This window comes from Lepidochelys kempii, chromosome 2 (genome assembly GCF_965140265.1).
Source record: "Lepidochelys kempii isolate rLepKem1 chromosome 2, rLepKem1.hap2, whole genome shotgun sequence".
NCBI lineage: Eukaryota > Metazoa > Chordata > Testudines > Cheloniidae > Lepidochelys > Lepidochelys kempii.
The window spans coordinates 223134146-223156718 of record NC_133257.1 but is presented as its reverse complement, the minus strand read 5'-3'; the positions used below and the strand labels follow the sequence as shown (position 1 = coordinate 223156718).

Below are 22573 nucleotides of genomic sequence, written 5' to 3'. Positions count from 1 at the left end.
TAACATGCATACTGTAGGGATTAGTTGGAAGTATATTGATGGGTGTGGACCAAGTTTCAGTTTTCTCTCATGTGGAGTTGATACAGCTGGTGGTTCATAAGACCATTTGCAATATTGGGGCTTTGAAAGTTTGCTGAATCTCCTCCCAGGCTGTTTCTCTTTTTGTCGTGCACATTTTACATTATTTGTAGTGTGGAACCTTTCATTCCCCACAATGTGGGTTACGGGACAGGACTCTGCAAAGTATTTTATCATCAGGGAACTCTGAAGTTCTGTTGAGCTCGAGGATTTATACAGTTGTGATTGCTCACATATGTGTGGCATTTGGTCACATCATGTTGTGTATGTTTAAAAATATAAAAATCCTAATAAAAATGTAAGGGAGGTTACTGGGAATGGGAGGACGATTAAAAGTAGTGGTTTGCAAGTTATGTCTTTAAACTTATTTAATTTTAGCTTGTTTGACCTGATGTCTTTTGAACTCATTATGGGAATGTCAGACACATGGCCTGTGGGCCTGATCAGCCTGCTTGATGCATTTATCTGTTCCAAGAGAGATTCTGCAGAGTGGAAGCTTTAATTTTTTTTTTAAAGGACATTTTCTACTCCTTGCAATTGTGAAGAAAACCTTCATAATACTTCCCAGTACAGCACTGTCTTAACCTGAAACAATTCTGAGAGATTTAAGTTACTACATTAATCTCAGTAAGTTAACTCTTAAGCCTAACAATATCATAACATCCAAATTTCTAATGATTTAGGCATACCTAATTTGCAGTTACCCCAGATGTGCATGTACCCCATTGCACATAAACAATGGTCAAACAAAGTGAAGAAATAGCAGAGGCTCTAAAAGTGCACTGCATTAATTTTCCCCCTCTAAGTCATGTTGAAACTTTATTAATAAAGTTTAGTTACCACATAAACAAAGTGCTCTTGGTCTTTGTGAAATCACTCATTATCAAGAGGAGATCCATTGTGAATTGAGAGTTATATATGGCTCTGATTTTGTAGCCCCAACCCACAGATCATTATTAAAAGTATAATTTGTTCCACTCCGTAGTAGAGAGCTTTACATCTGTTTTTCTTTAACATTGTTGTGGACTGATTCAGATGTATTAGGTGAGCAACATACTTGTGTATCCAAATACAGCTGAGTTGGACTCTAATAGGGTGTTTCCACTCTGTGTGGTGAGGCATCTTTTGCTATTACCAGGAAGAAATAAATGACCAACATGGACAAATTAAGAGAAGATGGGGTATTAACTGTGTTGTTTAACTTTGATCATCCCAGAATGTAATGGCTGGATTCCTGGGATCTTGAATATGTCAAGAAGAAAAGGCAGTTGAATACTCTTAAACTGTCTGAGTTTTTTATGTTAAAGAAACAGGAAGAGAATTATGATGAGATTTATGCACTAGCTTAGTAATGAACACTAACAGCTATGTAACCACAAGGCCTTTTGTAATCCTAGAATTGTTATTCTTAACTATCTTTATGACAGGTGACTAAGGCTTAAACATTTCAGCTTTGTGTCTGTTGATTTAAAATTATATGTTCTGGTGAAAACTGCCAGTTAATTTGGTTATCTTTGCACCAGTATAGTATTCTCTCAGATCCAAGTTCAGGGGGGAATCATCTCATTTTTCTTTTGGTTTTCTAGAATCATGAGACATGAGTTTACATGTTTTCATACTGAGTTACAAGGGGTACCAAATATCAGGGGTGATTCCACATAATCTCATTTTTTATGACAGCTGGTAAATGTGAGAGATTTCAAAGCTCTATAAACATATGAGACCAATTATATGACGTGTAAAGATAGTTACTCATGCATCTTAGTTGGGTGTTTTCACCATCCCACCTAAAAGGCTATTCCACAATAGCCATAATAAGACAAAACTCCACTGTCTCTATTCGATTCATGATTTTTAGTATCTAGCAAAATTATGAATTTAAGATCTCAGATACAGAGTGATTGCTTTGTGAAAAGTGTTCGCGCACAAAGCGATCGCTCTATATCTGACGTCTCAGTCCTCATCCTCAAAGAAAACCTTCACAACACTTTCAAAAGATGAGCCTAGGAGCTTAAATTCATAATTTTGCTAGACACTAAAAATCATTGACTGAATAGAGATTTATTTTTTATTACAATAATCTACTAACAACCCTCTCTCCCTCCCCCACCAGCTGCTTCCACCCCTTCCTTTCCTCCCTATGACTGGAGGAGTGTTAACAGGTCACTTTCACCTTGAATGGTCTCTTGAAATGTGTTAACTACTTATGCTAAACAATCTGTTCCATCTGGATGAGTTTCCCAGACCTGAAGAAGAGCTCTGTGTAAGTTTGAAAGCTTGTCTCTCTCACCAACACAAGTTGGTCCAATAAAAGATATTGCCTCACCCACCTTGTCTCTGTAATATCCTGGGACCTACATAGCTACAACAACATTGCATGACTGGCATCTTCCTGTCACCTGTGATTCTTTCTCTCGTTATTTCCCCAGGGGGAGCGTGGTGATAGTCTACACTACTCATTGCTCTGGGAAAGTGATGTATTGACTAGCCTACTTTCTCAATCTGAAATGTTATTATTGACTTGTAAAAAAAATAAATCTCAATCGTGGAAGCCTGTCAAAAGAATTTTTGGGTAGCCAATTAACGTATTGCTAGCCATGAAATCCGTTTTGTCTTTAACTTTTGCCAGCTGGTCTCTTCATTGCTAGGGCTATTGTAACATTAACAGTGATGAATAATATATTCCTTTGTAGGTTTCAGAGTAACAGCCGTGTTAGTCTGTATTTGCAAAAAGAAAAGGAGTACTTGTGGCACCTTAGAGACTAACCAATTTATTTGAGCATGAGCTTTCGTGAGCTACAGCTCACTTCATCGGATGCATGCCGTGGAAACTGCAGCAGACTTTATTTATACACAGAGAATATGAAAAAATACCTCCTCCCACCCCACTGTCCTGCTGGTAATAGCTTATCTAAAGTGATCATCAGGTGGGCCATTTCCAGCATTTCCAGCCATGGACGGTATGCATCCGATGAAGTGAGCTGTAGCTCACGAAAGCTCATGCTCAAATAAATTGGTTAGTCTCTAAGGTGCCACAAGTACTCCTTTTCTTTTTGCGAATACAGACTAACACGGCTGTTACTCTGAATACAGTCCCTCAGTTTTCCACCCAGCTATTGTCATGGCCTGATTCTACAGCAAACAGGGAAAGATTAAGAATGAGCTCTCAAAAATGGATACTCTCATAAAAAAACAACCTTCCATACAAACTTCCTCGTGGCTGGATTTTACTAAAACTAGACAAGCCATTTACAACGCACACTTTGCTTCTCTACAAAAGAAAAAGGACACTAAACTTTCTAAACTACTACATCTACAAGGGGCCACAGCAATGGTTCCCTCAACCCACCCAGCAATATTGTTAACCTATCCAACTATACTCTCAGCCCAGCAGAAGCAGCTGTTCTATCTCGGGGCCTCTCCTTCTGCCCCTCCACCCCCACGAACATGATACAGTTCTGTGGTGACCTAGAATCCTATTTTCGACGTCTCTGACTCAAGGAATATTTCCAAAATACCTCTGAACAACATACTAATCCACAGAAGTCTCCCTACCAACACTACAGGAAGAGGGATTCTAGGTGGACTCCTCCTGAAGGTCGAAACAGCAGACTGGACTTCTACATAGAGTGCTTCCGCCGACGTGCACGGGCTGAAATTGTGGAAAAGCAGCATCACTTGCCCCATAACCTCAGCCATGCGGAACGCAATGCCATCCACAGCCTCAGAAACAACTCTGACATCATAATCAAAAAGGCTGACAAAGGAGGTGCTGTTGTCATCATGAATAGGTCAGAATATGAACAAGAGGCTGCTCAGCAGCTCTCCAACATGATTTTCTACAAGCCATTACCCTATGATCCCACTGAGAGTTACCAAAAGCAACTACAGCATTTGCTCAAGAAACTTCCTGAAAAAGCACAAGATCAAATCCGCACAGACACACCCCTGGAACCTCGACCTGGGATATTCTATCTACTACCCAAGATCCATAAACCTGGAAATCCTGGGCGTCCCATCATCTCAGGCATTGGCACCCTGACAGCAGGATTGTCTGGCTATGTAGACTCCCTCCTCAGGCCCTACGCTACCAGCACTCCCAGCTACCTTCGAGACACCACTGACTTCCTGAGGAAACTTCAATCCATCGGTGATCTTCCTGATAACACCATCCTGGCCACTATGGATGTAGAAGCCCTCTACACCAACATTCCACACAAAGATGGACTACAAGCCGTCAGGAACACTATCCCCGATAATGTCACGGCTAACCTGGTGGCTGAACTTTGTGACTTTGTCCTTACCCATAACTATTTCACATTTGGGGACAATGTATACCTTCAGATCAGCGGCACTGCTATGGGTACCCGCATGGTCCCACAGTATGCCAACATTTTTATGGCTGATTTAGAACAACGCTTCCTCAGCTCTCGTCCCCTAAAGCCCCTACTCTACTTGCGCTATATTGATGACATCTTCATCATCTGGACCCATGGAAGAGAAGCCCTTGAGGAATTCCACCATGATTTCAACAATTTCCATCCCACCACCAACCTCAGCCTGGTCCAGTCCACACAAGAGATCCACTTCCTGGACACTACAGTGCTAATAAACAATGGTCACATAAACACCACCCTATACCGGAAACCTACTGACCGCTATTCCTACCTGCATGCCTCCAGCTTTCACCCGGATCACACCACACGATCCATCGTCTACAGCCAAGCTCTGCGATACAACCGCATTTGCTCCAACCCCTCAGACAGAGACAAACACCTACAAGATCTCTGTCAAGCTTTCTTACAACTACAATACCCACCTGCAGAAGTAAAGAAACAGATTGATAGAGCCAGAAGAGTTCCCAGAAGTTACCTACTACAGGACAGGCCTAACAAAGAAAATAACAGAACGCCACTAGCCGTCACCTTCAGCCCCCAACTAAAACCCCTCCAACGCATTATTAAGGATCTACAACCTATCCTAAAGGATGACCCAACACTCTCACAAATCTTGGGAGACAGGCCAGTCCTTGCCTACAGACAGCCCCGCAACCTGAAGCAAATACTCACCAACAACCACATACCACACAACAGAACCACTAACCCAGGAACCTATCCTTGCAACAAAGCCCGTTGCCAATTGTGCCCACATATCTATTCAGGGGACACCATCACAGGGCCTAATAACATCAGCCACACTATCTGAGGCTCGTTCACCTGCACATCCACCAATGTGATATATGCCATCATGTGCCAGCAATGCCCCTTTGCCATGTACATTGGTCAAACTGGACAGTCTCTACGTAAAAGAATAAATGGACGCAAATCAGATGTCAAGAATTATAACATTCATAAACCAGTCGGAGAACACTTCAATCTCTCTGGTCACGCAATCACAGACATGAAGGTCGCTATCTTAAAACAAAAAAACTTCAAATCCAGACTCCAGCGAGAAACTGCTGAATTGGAATTCATTTGCAAATTGGATACTATTAATTTAGGCTTAAATAGAGACTGGGAGTGGCTAAGTCATTATGCAAGGTAGCCTATTTCCCCTTGTTTTTTCCTACCCCCCCCCCCAGATGTTCTGGTTTAACTTGGATTTAAACTTGGAGAGTGGTCAGTTTGGATGAGCTATTACCAGCAGGAGAGTGAGTTTGTGTGTGTGGTTTTTGGGAGGGGGGTGAGGGGGTGAGAAAACCTGGATTTGTGCAGGAAATGGCCCAACTTGATTATCATGCACATTGTGTAAAGAGTTGTCACTTTGGATGGGCTATCACCAGCAGGAGAGTGAATTTGTGTGGGGGGGTGGAGGGTGAGAAAACCTGGATTTGTGCTGGAAATGGCCCAACCTGATGATCACTTTAGATAAGCTATTACCAGCAGGACAGTGGGGTGGGAGGAGGTATTGTTTCATATTCTCTGTGTGTATATAAAGTCTGCTGCAGTTTCCACGGTATGCATCCGATGAAGTGAGCTGTAGCTCACGAAAGCTCATGCTCAAATAAATTGGTTAGTCTCTAAGGTGCCACAAGTACTCCTTTTCTTTTTACTTAGCTTTTGAGATCTTACTATGTCCTGAATGTGGAATATGTATGGAATGATATGGGAGTTGTAATTTTAAACTCATTTTTAAATAGCTGTAGCAGCACTATGCTAGAATAAAAGTTGATCATTGTTAAATATTTGGAAACTATATAATAGCCCCAGCTTGTAGATTATTGTAATTAAATAGGTTTTCTTTTCTCTTAACAAAGAATGTTAATATGATCACTGTTTTCTCCTTATCAGAATATGGTGGCATGGGCTTGGACTTCTCCTATAGCATTGCAGTGGCAGAGGAACTGGGAAATATCCACTGTGGGGGAGTTCCTATGGCTATTGGAGTGCAAACTGACATGGCTACACCAGCTCTAACAAGGTAACTTTCAAAAGAAATCCTCAGTTCTCACTCTTCTCTTCAACTTCAAATTTGTTAGGAAATAATATAATGTATTTAGCATTAAAAAACATTGCTGACCAAATTTACCATTTTTTATTTTTCCCCAAAACCAAGGTAAGCTCCTCTTTAACCTCACCTTTAAATAATTTAGTATAACAGGAGAATATGATTTTACACTGGAAGATAAGTTTTTAAAACCAAGTGATGTGTTCTACTTAATCTAGAACACTAAACACAGAGCTTTGACTCCTCTGAAGCATTCTAACAAGCTGGTCTGGAAGACTAATAAGCCAAGAATCAAATAATTGATTCAAGCAGACACAGATTTGTTTCTCATGGTGCTGGCATTATTCAAATAGAAATTAGCTAATTTAGGTATGTTTCTTAGACAAAAATAAATATGCCACCTTTTACTGCAGTACATTGGTTACTGAAAGCAAGACTAGACATAAGTTAAACACAGAACCTCAACATGTTAATTTTTCCAGACAAATCAATATGCACCAGTAGAAGGATTCAATAGCTGGTGTGAGAAGACGAATGGTAGTAATGCAGTCTTGAGCAACAACAAATGAGAATCAGTTATTTGACTGTCAGAGACTAATTTCACACAGTCTATGAAGATAAATCTCAACAGGTTTTTAGCATCTGTCTTAAAGCAAATTTGGATATCATGGTCTGAGAAGTGGAAACTCACTTTATATCCTCAGATGACACTGTTGAAAAAGGAAAAGTTGTGGGTGGAAAGATAGAGGAGGTTGGAAGAGTTTAAAAATAAGAAATAATAATAACACATTGAACCAAATTTAGGAGTGATGTTAATGGTGACCTTCTGCATTGAGTATGACTGGTTCAGAAAACAGATGTAACTTGCTCCAATTTTAGCATTCGTTAGTTGCACACGAATGATGGAATGAGGGGGGTGGTGTGGGTGCAGGAAAAAAAAAAACTCATAGGAAGGTGGGTATAAGCTTTAGAGTCCCCTCGCAACACCCACAACCTCCCCTTAATAAATCCAGGCTGTAAACTGCCCATAGTTTTCCAATCCTTTCTGAACCAAATTCATCCCAACGCAGTGACACCAAGGATGAATTTGACAGTAATTACTAGAATCAGTCCTCTTTCATTTTTGCAACTCAGCACTGTGTTTGCTTTTCTCAATCCTTCCAGTACTTCCTCCATTTTTTTCTGAAATAATTGTCAGGTGACAATAAGTTTAACTAATTCCTTTAATGTCCTAACATGTGTGTCACATTGACTGACTGATCTGTGTATGTTTGTCATTTACCAGGCATTTGCTTACCTGCTGCTTAATAATACTTATTTTTAAAGGGCCTTCATTGCTTTGGAATTGTTTCTCTTTCTTTATATTCAACTGGTGTCACATCTATATCATTCCATCTGAATCCAGTTTATTGGATTTCTACATTCAGCACCAGATTAAAGCATAAACTAACTAAACTACAGCTTAGGGCAGGAGAGGGCAAACTACGGCCTGCAGGCCACATCTGGCCTGTCAGGGCTTTCAATACTGCCTGTGGGATTGCCAGTTCCATGGCGCAGTGGGGCTAAGGCAGGATTCCTGCCTGCCTTGGCCCCGTACTGCTCCCGGAAGCAGCTGGCACCACATCCCTGAGGCCCCTGGGGGAAGGGCAGAGGACTCCGTGCACTGCCCTCGCCTTTTGGCACTGCCCCCTGCAGCTCCCATTGTCCAGGAATGCGGAACCGCAGCCAATGGGAGCTTCAGGGGTGGTACCCACAGGCGAGGGTAGTGCGTGGCAAAGCCGCCTGCTCCACCCCACCCCCAGGAGCCACTGCCGGATGTGTCTGCCACTTCCGGGAGTGGTGCAGGACAAGGGCAGGCAGGGATCCTACCTTAGCCCTGCTGTGCGCTACTGCCATCCCAGAGCTGCTCGAGGTAAGCGGCACTGGGCTGGAGTCTGCACCCCAAACCGCTCCTGCACCCCAACCACCTGGCCTGAGCCCCCTAACCCCCTGCTTTGAGCCCCCGCACACCCCTCCTGTACCCGAACCCCCTGCCCTGAGCCCCCTCCTGCACCCCAACCCCCTGCCCTGAGCTCCCTCCTTCACCCCAACCCCTTGCCCTAAGCTCCTTCCTGCACACCGTACCCCCCCACACACCTTGCACTCCCTCCCACACCCCAACCTCCTGCCCCAGCCCTACATTCATGATCCTGCATACAATTTCCCCATGCAGATGTGGCCCTCAGGCCAAAAAGTTTGCTGAGGGCCTCACAATATGAGGGGCCTCTAAAAAAAGAAAAAAACGGACTCCATTTCAAATTTTATCAAAACCAATTGATAAATAAAGGAGATATGGGAAAAAGAATATTCTCTCTAAATATAGACATTTTTGTTCAAATATGACACAAATATACACATCTGACTACACAAATACCCTAACCTTATCTTTCACTAATAGTTCATTATTGACATGCCGGAAGGCCAGGGCTGAGAAAAAAACAATAATTGCACTTGTATAATTAGTATTTCTACGTATAAGTCTGCTATCAGACTCCTAAGGCAGCCTTTTGTTGGCCAGCTGCTACTGGTAAAATTCTGACCATACCTTCATAATTTATTTAAATAAATAAATAATCTCGCTGCCGATAAAATTGGGAAAAATGTGAGGTAGTGTCGTGAAGCAGTCCTGCCAAACTCATACGGGACTCGTCCTAGGGGTGACATCATATATAGTGACAGGTCTCAGAGTAGCAGCTGTGTTAATCTGTATCTGCAAAAAGAAAAGGAGTACTTGTGGCACCTTAGAGACTAACAAATTTATTTGAGCATAAGCTTTCATGAGCTACAGCTCACTTCATCCGATGCAAGCTTATGCTCAAATAGATTTGTTAGTCTCTAAGGTGCCACAAGTCCTCCTTATCATATATAGCAGCCCCCTTGGCTGGTAATAGCCGGAATGCCGCCATCTTTTGTTTATGGTCCAGCACGCTCAGTTGTATAGTGCCTTCGCTCCTGATTTAATTTGTTTTCTTAAGTGTTAGTATGTTCTTTCTTCTTTTGATCTGTCCATACGTACAATTGTGTATTTTAGTGCGCACACCGCTTTCTGCTTCATGCACTATCCATGCTTCACATGATTGAGTTTGCAGATGATCGTCTTATGGACTTGGGTTGAGTGGATCTTGAGGAGGATACATTTGTGTTGGCTTCCCTCTGTCAGTTTCGGGAACCTTAGTAAATATCAGAGAGTGCTGAGAAAGGATAAGTAGAGGGGTTTGAGAGAAGTGAAGGAAGATATACATATATATCAAAATATTCTGAGTACTTGATGAGCAAGTTATTTCAAATTATGTGCATATATGATTTATAGGCAATTAAAGCCTATAATATTCATTATATTTGCTTGAATGTAGGCTAATTTTTCTCACTTTCTCAATGCCTGTCTAGAGATTACCAGTCTTTTTCTGGTAAATTCTCTCTCTTTCGTGCATAGAGCTTGTTGTCACTCTGTGTGTCCGAGGTTTTTACTCGAGAATAATTAGTGGTCATGGGGGAGACAGAGGATAGAGAAGCGAACGCAGAGAGATGTCTGCCTAGAAAATGCTGCTAGAAAAGCTATCTGCTCTAAGCATTCTGTGCATCGAAAGTGACAAACTCTGTAGCTTATCATTTGAGGACATCATCAATGACTTTGCTCTCCAAAAATCACAAAAGAAAATGTTTTAAATTTCAGTGTTAAATTTAATGTCATCAGCAAACCAATATACTGCAGGTAGTACTGCTTCCATTAAGTAAGATGGTCTGTGTAACTAACTGCTTTTGTGTTGCTATAGATATAAAGTTTTCATATCTACTAATTAAGAAATCATAGATGAAAATATGTTAATTTGAAACTATTTTATAATGCAAACAGGCATATTACAAGATGTTTTCAGAGTAGCAGCCGTGTTAGTCTGTATCCGTAAAAAGAAAAGGAGTACTTGTGGCACCTTAGAGACTAACAAATTTACTAGAGCATAAGCTTTCATGGGCTACAGCCCACTTCATCGGATGCATGAGCTGTAGCTCACGAAAGCTTGTGCTCTAATAAATTTGTTAGTCTCTAAGGTGCCACAAGTACTCCTTTTCTTATTACAAGATGTGTTTTAGTTAGATTATTATTCTATTTTTACAACTTTGCCTTTGTATATATGCAAATAAAGAGCTTTCATGTTTATATATTCAATGTCCTTTCTGTGAAAATAATCAACTAATTTTTTTTTATGGTATGGGGCCTCCTTGACATAGCTCAGACCTCAGACCCACTTGACATAGCTTAGGGCCTCAGAATGTCATAATCCGGTGCTGTCAACATGACAGCTGTTGTAACACATCATTTTCCCAAAGTTTTCACCTGTCTCTAAGAGCCCCTGCTCATCCTGTAGTTCCATAGCAGTCCTGTCCCTTAACAGCAGCCCATCTAACCAGATTTAGGTTACAAGCCAGTAAAACACTTCAGCATTGGGACTGCTTACATGCTTAAAGTTATCCATGTGCAAAAGTGCTTTGCTTGATTGGGGCCATAATAAGGCAAAGTATCTGCAACAAATACCTCTGAAAACTGAAGGGTTAGATAATGGCATTCATTCTGGAATAATGAACTATTAATAGCATGATTAATAATAAAGATGGGAACTGATAATAAAGTCAAACATAGGTAACAATAATAAAAAATATTATTCTTTATAATAGGTCATTTAAACTATTGTTGATAAGGAGACTTAATTGCACAGTCAACTGATGCCTATGTAGTTTTGCAGAGAAGGACATTCTATCTTCTCCTTTCCCTTTTGAATAACAACATCTTTCATTTCCTGAAGCCCCATAGTCTGAAAATGTGGATATACTTCCATGATTTATACTGATCCTCCTTAAAAACTTGGAGGTCTTACTTATGGGAAGTCTTTCCAAAGAGAATTTCCTTTGCCTTACACAAATACACCAGAAACCTGAAGACAACAGACAGTAGCTATAGTTTATCATTTGATCACTCCTAGCACAGCTGTACTTCATTTATTATACTGCAAAGGATAAAACTGTAGTCTTCTATAAGACTGTAGAGGATAGCCCATACCTTAAGAGGCTTTTGTTATTTTAAATTCTTCCCTGTGGTTTAAAAGAAATCACTAGATAGCTGAGGGCAGAATTTTGTTCCATTGTAGTATTTTATAATGTTTTTCCAACACACAGTAGTAACAGCACCTAGGAGGGTAATCAAGATAACTGACCACACACATAAACACATTCCAGTGGGAGAGCACACTACATTCATTGCTTTGATGTTGGGGAGAGGTGCTTCAGAAGACTTAGAATAGATGAAGTTGCAATATACCGGGGTATGAAGCCTTCAGTGCTTAGGAAACTCCAGCTAGTACAGAGCTGCAACTCATCTCCTTAGCAACACAGACTATTGTGAGCATATCAAACCTGTTCTCTGCTGTATACGCTGGTTTTCCATAAATTTTAAATCTACGGTCCTTAACTTCAAGGTGCTTGTGACAGAGTCTGCTCACCACAGTAGCGCCTCTGTCTGGCCATCACAGGGATTAGCTGTGCCAGCTGGTGCGCCCTCTTCAGGTAGCACCTTTCCCATCATTGTCTCCGCTTGCAGACCCACTTCAGTTCAAGTACCACAGTGTTCTCTTCATCACTCAGTCCTCCGGCCATGTCATCATCCGTGTTTTCCCCTTTCCAAGGGTGAAGTATCTCAGATCAATCATTCAGCCACTTCCCCAGTGGTGACTCGGGGAGACCCCGGCCCACCCACTACTCTGGATCCTGACTGAGGAACCCTGTAGATAGCAGCCCCCTGCTGTGTTCCTTTAACTTCATTCAATGCTGCTTCTGTTCCCTGGGCCGCTTCCCCAGGGTCCCAGCACCTTCGTCACCCTCTTCTCAGGATTTTCAGTCAGCAAGTCCCAGCATCCAGCCAGGCACTCCCTCTTGCTCCCTGGTTCCTGCCAGCAACTGCTCTGTTCAAGGTGCTATCCTTCCTGCAGCCCACTAAGAACACAATCCTGACTCTTTGAGCTCCCCCCAGCTACTGTCTCTGGCCCTGCTGCTCCTTTTATGTGAACCTACTGGGTCCTGATTGGCTGTTCCTTGCAGCTTCCCTCTAATTAGCTGCTTCCTGCGTAGCCTCTCTAGGCTGCTTGGAGGACTCATTTCCACTGCTCCTTTCTGGGATAGGGTGTGGCAGGCCCATGAGGCCTCTATTAACCCCTTCTTCTCCAGTGTGGGGTGAACACCCCATCACAGTGCTCCATTGTCTGGGCCCAGGATATCTAAAAGATTGCATAATGCACGGGAAGAAAACCATGGTCAACATCTTTGCTCTTCTGTCACATTGGAACTCTCAGCTGTGCAGGAGACAGAACTTTTTGGGCGGTTAGCCCAAAACTGGAATGAACTCCCCCAGGAATTAAGGACCATCACAAACCTCACCAACTTCTGCTCTAAATGAACTTGCATTTCTCTGATCTTGCCTTGTCTAATATAAACATGTAACAACATGTATATTTATTAAAACAAAACAAAAATCCTACCAATACGTGACAGTCCATTGCACACACTTCTCTCGCTGGGGAGAGGATGAAAGAACAAACACGTAATAGATGTTAGTCATGTTGTGTTAGCCATATGTGGGGAGGGGAAGGAATTTCCCCTCACACCTATTTGACAGTGACCTTTGCATTGTTGCCTTTGCGGCATGGAGTACGGGTCATTTGCTGGGATTATCTGGGTATATCTCTGTGACATTCTATACCTTGGGGGAGCATCCTGGAACCCCCATATTACTCATTTTTATATAATTGTGATTTTACCTTACAAGGTATGCTTTATATGTATCGGGGAAAGGTTATTATCTGCTGAGAGTCATTTCTCTATCCATATATGTATATCATTAATGTATATGAAATTATGAGTATTGTGTTGTATGGTGGTCACTAAAACATGCTGTAAATTGGGGAATCAGCCAGATATTAGCTCCCCAGAAGCAACATCAAGGAAAGTAACCAACACTTGGGCAGGATTTCAAACAATCCATCAACAGCCATTGTCCAGCAAGGGAGCTACAATTGCTAACTATCCTATTGCTACACAGTTCATCCTGTTTACCCTTATTAAATACTGGCACATTAACGTCAAGGCAGATCTTGCAGTTTACATTGAGGATCTGTCCTTCAGTCAGAGAAGCTGGACTGGTGGGAGAACCTTTTAGTCTGATCTGAGTACTAGCTGCCACTTTCACTCTGTGGGTGCATATAGAAGCTGCATTTCATTCACCCCATTCCTGCTGATATCAAATCATGTCAGCAGCTCCAATTATAGGAACACCAAGAAACAGACTGTGGAGTCTTTGCTCTTTCTCCTCATACACTGGGCCAAGTTCTGTTTGTTTTATTCACGCAGAAAGAGTGCCCTGAAGACCCGAATATACCCAATCTTGACAGGGATGATCAAACTGCAGCTGGTCGTTCATTCACCGAACAAAACACAAAAGTGAATATATGTCATAGCGCAGCTGGTATCACTGCTGTTATTAAAAGTTGCCCGACATTTCCTATTATAAAACCTGGTTTTCAGTTGTTCATAACTTTAGCAAACTTTAATTGTTTGGGGCTGATATTTTCTATGAGTGTCTACCTTAGGCTAGATTTTTTTGAAAGTTTCAGCCAAAACAGTTCAGCTGTTTCTGGGATCAAGATTAGGGAAAATACAGTGTTTTGCCATTTAAAATAATCCTGAAAACCTTTTCTCTGAGAAACTCTCATGTACCAATGTTTTGGAAAAGGGAGTTGAAATTTGGCGAGGATGTGACTTGTGCTGTTCCTGTGGAATTGGCCAAGTTATAAGCCTCTGTAAAAACTCAGTCCACACACTTTTAGTAGAGACTTAGAATTTAGCAGCTAAAATCTCCAAAGATTCCATCCTCACTGAGCATGCTCTAGCCCCTCACAACTCCTCACGCTGACCGGACTGTGCATGCACCATTCCCACAGAGCAACTGAGCATGTTCCATGCCACCTTAATTTTAGCATTTCAGTGCTTGACTTTGCAACCTTAATGTTCTTTTAACACATTTTTATGTGTAATGTATATAAAAATAAAGCTCCTTGTAGACGCTGGAACATTTTTTCCCCCTGGTCCATTGTATAAGAAAATAGGTCCCAACTGTGGCACATTAATGATTAATGTTAAAATAGTTACATAGAAACTATCCATTCTTTTTTGCCCCATACTTGGTATTCATGACATTCCACCAACATTACTGTTAATACTGAAGAAATGATTAAATATTATACTGTAGATGATGTTAAATAGGGTAAAATAAAAAAAAGTCACAGCAGGATCCAAATCCCATTACATTTCCTTGATCCACTTCTTAGTTCTGTTTATGTGCGCTCATTTAAAAAGCTGAAAGCCCCCTTAATTCATCTGAAATAGCAATGAATTTGCTTTCTGACAGATGTGATTCTTGATGCATTGACTGAAAATATGTCAACTGTACATCACTATTCTGGTTTAATAGAGCTGATGATCATCCTCTTAAAGTGGGGGAGAAAAGCTGACAGTTTTCATTCTTGTTTCTCCTACTCAAAGGGAAAAAAGCTGTGCTGAAGTGAATTGATTAATTAGTAAGGAAGGAACGTTTCTAATTAGGACTGACACTTTCTGACGTACTGTTAGCTGCAAATTGTAGTTCTGAGTATGAGCAGCTGCACCTGGTTCTTTACACTACACTCGGTGTTTGATTAAACCACATCAAGCTTTCTTGTTTCTGAGCTCACACATTCAAATGGATGATCATCTAACCCACTTCAAACTAGATATGAAGTCTTCTGGGATAAGGTACCACTCCTTACACAGGTGGTGCATCAATCCTTGTGAGATTAAATGTAACCGCTGATCATAAATGAACACCAGTAAATTCAAAAGGACCAAATCCTGACACGAACAACACAGCTACTTTTAGTGACTCATTATCTAAGGAAATATAAAGCTGAAAAATAGACTTTGATGAGAAAATCTTAAACACATCTGCATTATTCCACAACACGTAACAATGAAAATGATTTAAATGATTTTGCTCATTCACTGTCAAGTAGTATATATATCAATTCCAAATAGTCTCCTACTAGTCAATATCAGAAAGGCAAAGGTCTGGTCATTTGTAACTGGTATGACACACCTAATACAATGAGTCCTAATCCTGTGTGGGGCCGCTATGTACTAATATAATAAACATAAATAATATCACTACATTTTAACTACTTCTTAGCCAGGTCAGTTCAGACTGGAATTAATTTGTTTATTGTAAGTTAATAGAGAACATTTTCTTGGACAAAGCCTATTCAGCCAGAGAATCAAAGGTTGGATGATTTCCACTCGGGCTCCATTCTCAAATTCTCAGAGTAAAACACAATTTAATGTGACTTTAGTATGGGCATGTCTACACATGAAATTTATTTTGGATTAACTTGATTTTGGGGGGGATAAATTGCCTTGTGTCCACACAAGTTTTTTCTCAATTACCTGGGGTCTCAATGCTCATTACAAACTCCACTTGCGAAGTAAATTTCAATAATAAGGTTGGCATGAACATATCCCCAGTCTGAATTAACAATTCCTCCTCTGTCAGTCCTCACACTGCTTTCCCACACTGCTTTGCTGCACACCTAGGTCAACCTGTTTGTTTACTGTGTGCCCTCTACCACCCTGGGGTCATCTTGACCAGATATCACCTTCCCGTTTAAATGCTGGTGCTCGACAAGGCGATTCAGCTTCCAGAGTCCAATACTGATTATATAGACATTCACCCGAATGCTTCTGCATGGTCCTATGCAGAGGTCCTAGACTTCCCTGCCATCTCAGGAGAGGAGTAGGTCCAATCTCATCTGAACAGCAGTCCCCAGAACACCAATATATGAGAGGATATAAGACCAAATGAAGGAGAGGGACCAGTGCTGGGGCACACGCCAGTGCTGCAACAAAGAAAAGTCACCCCAGCAGGGTTATATAAATGTCAAGGACAATAACAGGACCCATGGAAGAGCTCGCAAGACCTGTGTCTACTACTGCAAGATCTGCCTTGAAGTTATTGTGCCAGTATTTAAAAAGGGTAAACTGGATGACCTGTGTAGCAATAGGACAGTTAGTCTGACACTGATTCTGGACAAAATCACAGAAAGGCCAATATGGGATATGAGGATATGATGATAGCATAATTAATGGTAATCAATATGGTTTTATGGAAAATAGTTCTTGTCAAACAAACTGTATATCATATTTTGATGAGATGACGAGTTTGGTTGGTAAAGGTAGCTTCTGTAAGAGATTTGACTTAGCCCACATGACATTTGTTGAAAAAAAATAGCTCTGTGCAAAATCCATGTAGCCAATATTACGTTGATTAAACACATGGTAGTTGTTAGATCACAAAAAACAACTGTAAATGTGGAATTATCATTCAGTGGGGGTGTTTCTAGTGGGGTCTCGCAGGGATCTGTTCTTGGCCTGATTCTATTTAACTTCTTTGGGTGATTTGGAAGAAAATATAAATTAATTGTTGGTAAAATTTGCAAACAACACAAAAATGGGTAGAGCAGTAAGTAATAATGGGGACAGATCAGTTATAGCTTGTTAAGGTGGGCTTGTTTGAACAACAGACATTTTTTACATAGCCAACATGGTGGGAGTTTTGCCTGAGTGACTGATTTTTTTTCTCCTGACCCATGCTTTCATGATGGAAACCAAGTTTACTTTTTCATAAAACTCATTTCCTTAAAACACAGTTTAACTTCTTGCAAGACAGAAGAATTTTTCTTTGAATGTCACAGTATAGCAAAGTTGTTGAATTGCAGTTTCACAGATGCTGTATATTGTCAGAAGAGAGACGAAGTCAAGTATTAAATATATTTTTTTTAAGTTTACAGAAAAAAATGCTGTCAGTGGTTTTCCTTGTTTCCTTTTTTACCTGTGCATCAGTGCAGGCTGGTGGGAGATGTGATGGGAAGAAGCAAATAATGGATTTCCCTGCATGATTTAAAAACCAGTTTAAGATGCACCCTAACACCTGTAGTACTAATGTTCATGGCAGTTGAAAATCCCCTGCCATGCAGCGGTCTAGCACAAGACCCTTCACACCACTTAAGCCCTGTTCAGAGGATTTGCAAAAGAGTCTGCAGTATGAGTGGTGGTATGGAAGACACACTGAGAAAATGGTAGGGTTGCCAACTCTGAAGCTGTTCCGGGAGATTTTTTTCCCCAACATGACGTAATGTCATTTTCTTAAAATATCCTATTAAAATCTCCTAGATTGCTTTCATTGGTCACCGGGAGATGGATGCTGATTCCAGGAGACTCCAGGCCAATCGTGGAGGGTTGGCAACTCTAGGAAATGGTCTTGATGCCAGCCCGATGTAGATTGGCACAGAAGGCTGGGGAGAGGTCATTGGATCCACATTTACACAGATTTGGACACCCCCAACACAATGGGTACAAAGTAGTTGTGGCTGCTATTCCAGCCAGAGGTTGGAATGTGAGCTTGGCAGATCTCTATCCCATCCTTGGGCTTGGAGGGTAGATTTTGCTCTGTGCACACCACCCACATAGAGATACATTATGTAAGTGTTACGTGGGTGGAGTGCGTTTCGCCAAGAAATACTAGATTTTATACGCATAACTCCCTTTCAAAAGCCTTTAACAGTCTGTGTTTCCATTCTTTCATTGCAGATTTGGTTCTGATGAGCTGAAACGACAGTTCCTTGTACCAAGTATAGCTGGAGAAGTAGTGGCTTGTTTAGGAGTCAGTGAACCTGGAGCAGGGTCAGATGTTGCAAGTAAGCAAACTGATTATGCCTAGGATTGCTAAAGCTAACATACTGGAGCAGAACTTAGATGACATGGTGATGAAAATGTCAGTACCCTGTTTATCTGGATTCCCCCATCATTGCTACTACCATGGTGGCTTTGGTGGGAAATTTCTAGGAAAAATGACTAGTATGGGCAAGATTGGAAAAGGAGAACAGACCAACAAGACCATGGAAGTCTCTGAGCCAAATTCAGCAGTGATGTAAATATTAGTGTAAATTATACTGTCTCATAAATTGGTCAGAGAGGGATTTAAGTGGCTTTACGTGGTAAAGTTGTGTAATTTGCACTGATTTGTCATTCAACAGATGTGTGAATCTAGTGTGATTTAGTTCCTCATGAGAGAATAAAAGAGAGCACAACTAACAAGAGATTATAAAGTAAGGTGGGGAGGTGTCATTCTTTAGGTCACTGCTGAATCTGGCCCACTGTTAAAAAGAAAAGTATTCTACGCTTGAAGAGGCTGAATGAGTTAACTCTCCATATTGCAGAATATAGCCCTAGACCAGCACGGCTTACTGATATAGACATAGCACTTGCAACACCTGCTAATGGAGATCTGAACTTATTTACAGTGGTGACAACTGGAAGATATTGGGCAGTCATCTGGAAACTGCTTTAATGTATCATAATGCCGATTTTCTTCCATTTCCTGTATGATTTCACAAACAGTGACTCCTTCACTGCAGATTCTGCTATTAATTGTACTTTTCAGCTGACTCCACTATCTAAATAAGTTAGGGCAGATAGTAATCTTGTGAAATACAGGAAAAGGTTAATATGCTTGAAATTATTTTCAAACGAAAGTATAATTTTATAAAGTCAGGGAAGACATTTTACAGATGCCTTTCGTACTGACCCTAGAGTTTTGCTGTCTTTGTTTACTGGTTGCCCTTTTGTCTTTATTTACTTATTGCACCTGTTCAGTTTCACTTGTCTAGCCTTGTCTGTGCTAGGGAGCGAACACTGCCAGCACCTACCCTTCTTGCAACACATCTCTTGTCCCAACATACAAGAGTGCTTGGAACTGTGCGGCGAGATTGCCAGCACAATTGCCATTGAATTTGTGCAAAGCTAATCTGACCACCACTGTATTCTGCCCTGCACTGTTTCAATGCTAATATGTACTGAAAGCCCTGGCATTTCATCTTTACTGTTGCAATACGACCTTCCAGCACAATCCCACAACACTCCTGCAACTCCTTCAGTGACCACTCTGTGTAGTGTAAAATGCCTCCTGTAGTGTTGATTATTTTCTTGTTTAGAGCTAATGTAGTTTGTCATGTTGTGCATAAAAGTTTTCTGTAGTCAATGTCTGTAGTCATACGCCTTTTCTTGTTTCAATACCTAAAGACTGTGTTATAAATTAAGGATGTATTTACATATGAAAGTTAATCTGGAAAAAGGTGGTGTGTGAATTTAAAGTGGAGTAACTATTCCTGATTAACTCCATAGGTGGACACTCTTATTCCAGAACAAAATGGATTGAGAATAAGGCACTATTATTCTGGAATAAGAGCACCAACACATGAAGTTAATCAGGAATAGTTAATTAGGAATAGCTATTCTGGAATAACTCTCTATGTAGAGAAGCCATTACATTGTTCAGTGCATAAAGCAGCCTATCTCTTGAACAATTAAATGGAACGGGCTTTGCAGAAAAACAATTTGATATATCACATCTCCACATATGGATTGCTACTCCCACAACACCCTTTTTCAGTGAAGGGGAACCCACCATGGATTGGTACTTCAGTGATTGGAAGTGGCACTGTTTGTGGATACAGTGAACAGATTTACACAGGCCATTATGGTTAGTTTAGACACACAGCTCTCTTACAAACTACAGTGGTTCATTTGAACTAGTAAGAGTTATAATGGTACAAATTTATCCTGCAGACAGGGCTAATGAGATTATAGCTCATGGTGGCTGAAGTTTCTTGGTCAATAAAACCATGTAAAATGTTTAGTTTCTAGAATATTTGCTCTGTCAAAAACACAGATTACATTTTGATTTCTGATTTCTAAAGACAAATATATCTCCAGGATCATTATTCAGTGTTACATGTGGTGGTTTAGTCTAAATAACGGTAATGGAAATGATATGCTTTAATCCCTCTGTACCATGCACCGTCATTTTCTTTCCAGTAAATTGGCTCTGTTTGTAGGAAAGTTCACTGTTATCATTAGTTTTATTTCCAGTAACAGAAAGTAAATTAACATAAAGTAACTAGCAGAGGAAACACAGCATTGACCAATTATTTTAACAAATGCCTTTCTGGTTAAATTAAATCAATATCAGAACTTTCTAAATATGGTTTTGATTTTGGGATGGAGTGGTGCAGATAATTGTGACTTAAATTCTCTGCTTAGGTACAAGTTATTTATCATCTAACTTGATTGGCATAATACACTTGGAATAACACTTTGGAAAATCAAAGGTAATCTGTTTTTATTCTTAAGAGGTCTCTCTGTTTAACTGAAGAGGGAGGAGGAACACTCAATGCAGCTGAGAAAGGGAATGTAGGGTGCAAAGGAGGCTTTCAGTCACCTCTGTGCTCACCCAGTCAGGGGCAGGGGGGAGGGGTCTGGTCCCCGGTATAAGGCTACTCCTCTACTTACCAGCTGCCAGTGGTTCCAAGTGGCAAGCAAGGATCATTGAGTCAACAGTGTGCCCTTATTGCCAAGAAGGCCAATGGCATTTTGGAATGTATAAGTAGGGGCATTGCCAGCAGATCGAGGGACGTGATCGTTCCCCTCTGTTCAACACTGGTGAGGCCTCATCTGGAGTACTGTGTCCAGTTTTGGGCCCCACACTACAAGAAGGATGTGGAGAAATTGGAAAGAGTCCAGCAGAGGGCAACAAAAATGATTAGGGGACTGGAACACATGAGTTATGAGGAGAGGCTGAGGGAACTGGGATGTTTAGCCTACGGAAGAAAAGAGTGAGGGGGGATTTGATAGCTGCTTTCAACTACCTGAAAGGGGGTTCCAAAGAGGATGGCTCTAGACTGTTCTCAGTGGTAGCAGATGACAGAACAAGGAGTAATGGTCTCAAGTTGCAGTGGGGGAGATTTAGGTTGGATATTAGGAAAAACTTTTTCACTAGGAGGGTGGTGAAACACTGGAATGCGTTACCTAGGGAGGTGGTAGAATCTACTTCCTTAGAAGTTTTTAAGGTCAGGCTTGACAAAGCCCTGGCTGGGATGATTTAATTGGGGATCGGTCCTGCTTTGAGAAGGGGGTTGGACTAGATGACCTCCTGAGGTCCCTTCCAACCCTGATATTCTATGATTCTGTGATCAATCAGGCATAAGGGAGCCTTGGCCATGTTACTACAGTGGCTCTGTTTCACACAAGGTTCCTTTTAGGCAATGGAAATACTCCAACCAGGGGGACTGACTTTAGGGCACCCGAGATCAGTGGCTTTCAACCTTTCCAGACTACTGTACCCATTTCAGGATTCTGATTTGTCTTGCATACCCTCAAGTATTACCTCACTAAAAAACTACTTGCTTACAAAATCAGACATAAAAGTGTCACAGCACACTATTACTGAAAAATTGCTTACTTTCTCATTTTTACCATGTAATTATTAGGGCTATTGATTAATTGCAGTTAACTCAAAAAAATTAATCGTGATTAAAAAATTTAATCACGATTAATTGCAGTTTTAATTGCACTGTTAAACAATAGAATACCAATTGAAATGTATTAAATAATTTGGATATTTTTCTACATTTTCAAATTTTTTTATTTCAATTACAACACAGAATTCGACGTGTACAGTGCTCACTTTATATTGCTTTTGATTACAAATATTTGCATTGTAAAAATGACAAACAAAAGAAATAGTATTTTTCAATTCACCTCATTCAAGTATTGTAGTGCAATCTCTTTATTGTGAAAGTGCAACTTACAATGCCCCTTCATGCTTCGACCACCATTCCAGAAGGCATGCTTCCATGCTGATGATGCTTGTTTAAAAAAATGCATTAATTAAATTTCTGACTGAACTCCTCAGAGGAGAATTGTATGTCTCCTGCTCCATGGTTTTACCCACATTCTGCCATATATTTTGTGTTATGGTATTATAGGATGATGACCCAGCATATGTTGTTTGATTCAAGAACATGTTCACTGCAGATCTGACAAA

General features: G+C 40.9%; 1 protein-coding gene across 3 annotated transcripts in view; it reads left to right on the top strand.

Moving 5' to 3' along the window:
- Window positions 1-22573, top strand: part of LOC140907610 (probable acyl-CoA dehydrogenase 6) — a 142767-nt gene that overhangs the window by 97186 nt on the left and 23008 nt on the right. For all 3 annotated transcript variants that reach the window (XM_073333921.1, XM_073333924.1, XM_073333922.1), the window contains 2 exons: window positions 6369-6498; window positions 18280-18386. In XM_073333921.1, the coding sequence (XP_073190022.1) occupies window positions 6369-6498; window positions 18280-18386 (237 nt within the window). The remainder of the gene's footprint in view (window positions 1-6368; window positions 6499-18279; window positions 18387-22573) is intronic.